Source organism: Myotis davidii, unplaced genomic scaffold, assembly GCF_000327345.1.
Source record: "Myotis davidii unplaced genomic scaffold, ASM32734v1 scaffold205, whole genome shotgun sequence".
Taxonomy (NCBI): Eukaryota; Metazoa; Chordata; class Mammalia; order Chiroptera; family Vespertilionidae; genus Myotis; species Myotis davidii.
In genome coordinates, this window is record NW_006297573.1 from 258,762 (window position 1) to 263,453 (window position 4,692).

The 4,692-nt window shown below is 37.9% G+C and overlaps 1 protein-coding gene across 2 annotated transcripts in view; it reads left to right on the forward strand.

Annotated features, from left to right (window-relative positions):
• INADL (InaD-like (Drosophila)) overlaps positions 1-4,692 on the forward strand; it is a 282,818-nt gene that overhangs the window by 47,049 nt on the left and 231,077 nt on the right. For both annotated transcript variants that reach the window (XM_006773216.2, XM_006773215.2), the window contains exon 14: positions 1,118-1,252. In XM_006773216.2, the coding sequence (XP_006773279.1) occupies positions 1,118-1,252 (135 nt within the window). The remainder of the gene's footprint in view (positions 1-1,117; positions 1,253-4,692) is intronic.

Sequence of the window (4,692 nt, forward strand, 5' to 3'; positions counted from 1 at the left end):
TCTTGTATGGGGCTTTCTCCTTATCAAGTATACAGTGAGAGGTAGACCCGGTATTTGTAGATACACAGACTATTGATATAGGAAATAGAAATCATAATTAGAACCATTTGCCATATTTGAATTTATAGAGCCGCTGAAATTTTTGAGTGCTTATTTAAATAATTGACTAAGAAAGAAGCTAATAATGAGAAATTATTAGCCCAGTCTTTGAAAGTCAAAGGCATGGAATTTGGTGAATGCCTTTGACCTTCGCAGCCAATGACACCAAGACACTCATCTCTTTACATTGGCATTGGCTAGATTCTTAGCTCTTGACACATTTCTTAGCTCATAAATCCTTTTAAACCAACAGCATCAATCTCATGATAGAATAATGATTACCTCTCCTATTACACACCCATACGTCTCCACAAATTAGAAGTTGTTTGTATTTAAGAAGGATATCTCAAATGAGGTACCCTTTTTCATGGATTAGTTCAAATAATTGTTTTTAACTTAAAAAATTCAATTATAGTCAAATAACATTTAATGAGCCCATGTTTAGTGCCTAGAACTGTTTTAGGGCTTGAGGTTATAAAGAGAAATGATACACAGAGAAATAAATGACTCTGTACTCAAGCAGAGGGAACAATCAAGAAAACAGAAATTTTGAACACAGTCTAGTGAGCTGTGATGGCAGTGTGCACAGGGTGGTGTTGGAGGCAGATTAACTCAGATATCAGGGAGTGCTTTCTGGAAGTGACACTGTTTTGGTTTTGAAGCATTCGTGGAAGTTAATGAGATGATAAAGAGGAGTTAGGGTGTTCTGGGAGATGGGAAACCCTACAGAAAAGTGAAATGCAGAATTGACACTGGGAACTTGGGGAGGTTGGAGTGCCAGAGCTTAGAACTGAAGGCAGAACTTTGTACATCTGCTTCTTTATTCTCAGGAAATCTAAAATGAGAAGAGGAATGAGAATAAGAAGACAACCTCATATTTTACTTGAGGCTGGTTTTCCTATGGATTTTGGTGATCGGACTTAAGGGGTGGGGCTTTTCTGTCAAATACCTGATGGAGGATTAGTAGCCAGATGTGTCCTCATGGTGTTTGATATCATTGCTTTGTATTTTGCTACAGCTCCTGCCCATTCACACTCTGAGGCTTGGCATGGAAGTGGATTCCTTTGACGGGCATCATTATATCTCTTCGATCGTTCCAGGTGGTCCTATTGACACGCTGAGCCTCCTTCAGCCAGAGGATGAGCTTCTTGAGGTAAGATTTATGAGGGACAGACAGGAATTTTAAGCTCCAGGAACATGTGTTCTCACTGAGTTATATTATCACTGATGCCAATAAAATGTGATCTACTTAGAATGAAGAAACTTGGTGTATTGTGTATTTCAAGGTAGCTGAGAGATCTTAAAGGTTCTCACCGCACACAGACACAAATGATAACTGCAAGATGATGGAATTGTTAACCAACCTTATTGTGGTAATAATTTCACAATATATGTATATATATATCAGATTATCACATTATATACCTTAAACTTACACAGTGTTATATGTCAATTATATCTCAATGAAGACGGAAAAAATAAATAAAAGACAAGAATATTGCCTGGCCAGTGTGGTACAGTGGTTGAGCATGGATTCATGCACCGAGAGGTTGCCGGTTCAATTCCTGGTCAGGGCATATCCCCAGTAGGGGACATGCGGGAGGCAGCTGATTGATGTTTCTCTCTCATCGATGTTTCTATCTCTCCTTCTTCCTTCCTCTCTCTCTAAAAGTCAATAAAAGCATATTTTTAAAAATATAACAGCTTATATAATAGTAAAGGAAGTAGATAATATGCTTTAACTTCATGTTCCCCATCTTTTGGGACTCCTGAAATGTCTGAGTGCTTATTTAAATAATTTACTAAGAAATAAGCTAATGTCCTATTTTAATCTGATAGCATAATTAGTATTTTTGAGAAAAATTCTTTTTAAGAATCTAATTCATGACCCTTATTTGAAACATGTAATGACACTTATTTGCATGTTTTGTTTATTATTTCTATTAAGGATTAGAGCTAGGTGACCTCAGGCTTATGTCTTCTTGACTGGTTTTCAGATTGTCTCCTTGCGACGTCCTCCCCACAACATGGCAGCCAATAGTGGGCTCACTCAGGCTCCCCAGCTGCTCTGCAGGCAGACCAATTCTAGAACACTTCTGCTTTGACCTGACTTCTTGAGAGATTTTGTTAGGTTGGAAAGTTTTGTACTTAACACAATCAACAAACCAATGAACACTGAAACCCCTAATTTTACATGTAAGAAAATAAGGCATTGATTTACTGTAATTTTAGTTCATGTGTTCTAACTCCCTTTTCACTTAAAAAAAAATACATCACACTCCTTTTTAAGATCCTAAAAAAAGATGTGGGGAATGATTAAACCTAGAGCAGACTGCATAGAAGAGACTTTTTTCTCCCAAAAGTTAGGAACCACAAGAAGCCCTAGATTGGGTTTAATAGAATCAGCCTAGTAGCCTTAGCCAAGATTAGAATCACACAAGTCTTGATTATAGAAACTTCTTTCTAAAATTTATGTTTGCTCAAAGTGGAATGACAAGGATAGCGAGTAGGTTTCTTTTTTTTTTCTCTTTTAAGCAGGGTCCGGCCATTTAGAAGAGTATTTTTTTGTGTGTGTATTAATCCTCTCCTGAGGATATTTTTCCATTGTGGTTTTTTGTGTTTTTTTTTTGTTGTTGTTGTTTTTAGAGGGGGGGGGCGGGAGAGAGAGAGAAATATTGATGTGAGAGAGACACATGGATTGGTTGCTTCCCACATGTGCCCAACCAGAGCGGGGGAAGGAGCCTGCAACTGAGGTACATGCCCTTGACTGGAATTGAACCTGGGAACCTTAAGCCCACAGCCCAATGCTCTATCTACTGAACCAAACTGGCTAGGGCTAGAAAAGTGTGTTGAATTTCAAAGTCAGCGGGAAAAGTCTTATGAGTAATTATTGTCAAATTCTGTCATAAGCTTGGGAGGGCAGGGTGTTGGAGTCCTATTGTAAAATGTAGTAAGTTATTTTAGAGTTACTCAAGAAATGATACTGGGATGCTTATTGCCAGACTAATACCCTAGATATTACTATATCACTTACGGTTTTTTATTCTGAATTATGTTTTTCTTTCTGATTTGCTGAGCACATGGCATAGACTTATGGATATCAGACATGACATTCTATAGATTGAAGACCATTTGGACACCATTTCTCTAATATGTACTTGTTAGATGTTGAGACATGAGATCTATTAGTTTGGGAGATATGAGCAAAAACAGTTTTAGTTCACTTTTTTGTGGTAAAATATACCTAACATAATTTACATTTTAAGCATTTTTAGTGTATAATTCAGTGGCTTTAAGAATAATTCACTACTAGTTTAGGGTAGGTGATAAATGTGAGCTGGATCTGAGTAGAGCAAGTATAAGTCATCACAGCCATCAACTGAGTCCTCTGTGCCTTAGCCAAGATTAGAATCCCTTGGGCCTTTGACCTTGTCATAGAATAGGGTGTGATAAGGTAACATGAAAACTTGAATTTATAAGTATACATTTTTGGTGAAAACACTTGGGATATAGTAGAAAGAAGCACAGGCTTAAAAGTCAGAAGAGCTGCTTTTGATTCTGAATTTGCCACAGCTTAACCATGTCCCTTGGCACGTCACATAACTTTGAGAATCAGTTTCTTCATCAATAAATTCCTACTTTACTGTGTGTTTGTGAGGATCTAATGGAGTACCATCCATGTAAACTATTAAGCATTATCTCACTGGGAATATTGGCAATATTCTCACTGGGGAAAGGCATAAACAATCTTTATGGGCTAGGATGAGTGAGGGTTGAATGAGGTAATGTAGTGGCACAATACTTGTGCAGTATTATGTACTCTGCAAATGAGTATGTATGTGTGCGTTTTCTAATCACACTTTGAACAGCTGAGAAGTGGCAGCCCTTAAGAAAGTCTCAAGTTGAAGGGCCTAGAAAAATAGTGTGAACTCTAAAAGAAAAATTGGCTGCTTCTGAGTAACCAAATATAGAAATAATAACAATTTTAAAAATCTCTGTAAAGTTAGCCAGATAAACTCCTGAGCATAAATGTGTGTGTGTGTGTGTGTGTGTGTGTGTGTGTGTGTGTGTTTAATGTACTCCTTAGAATTCAAAACAGAAACACAAATATGCTTTGGGGTTAGAACACTGTGCCAAAGCTCAGCCCAGAGCAGCTACTTGCAGCAGCCATAAATCCCCTTAGGTAGGAGCTGGTAATGGGAAATGTGACCAATCCCTTTAGCAATAGAGCGCAGAGAGGAGGACTACCAGGCACGGCTATAATAATTGGAGACAATTCAAATGAATAAATAATGATCTAAATAAATATTTAAATGTACTCCTAGATGAAAACCTGAAAAGTGTCTTTCTAATTTGCTGAAGTAATGTGAAACACAGACTAACACTGTGTATGGGTAGGATTCCTTCTTTGAGTATATGTGCTTGCTTTATTTTCCTTGTAGGTTACTACCCATTTGGTTGGTTTTAGAACTTTCTGTGCTGTGGCACCAGTTGGCACCGTGGACATGGTGTGATCGGGGACGGGTACCTCCTTGCCCACTTTTGTGTGGTGATTGGCTTATAATTCTTCCAAGGCAAGCCTTTCATCTCCTG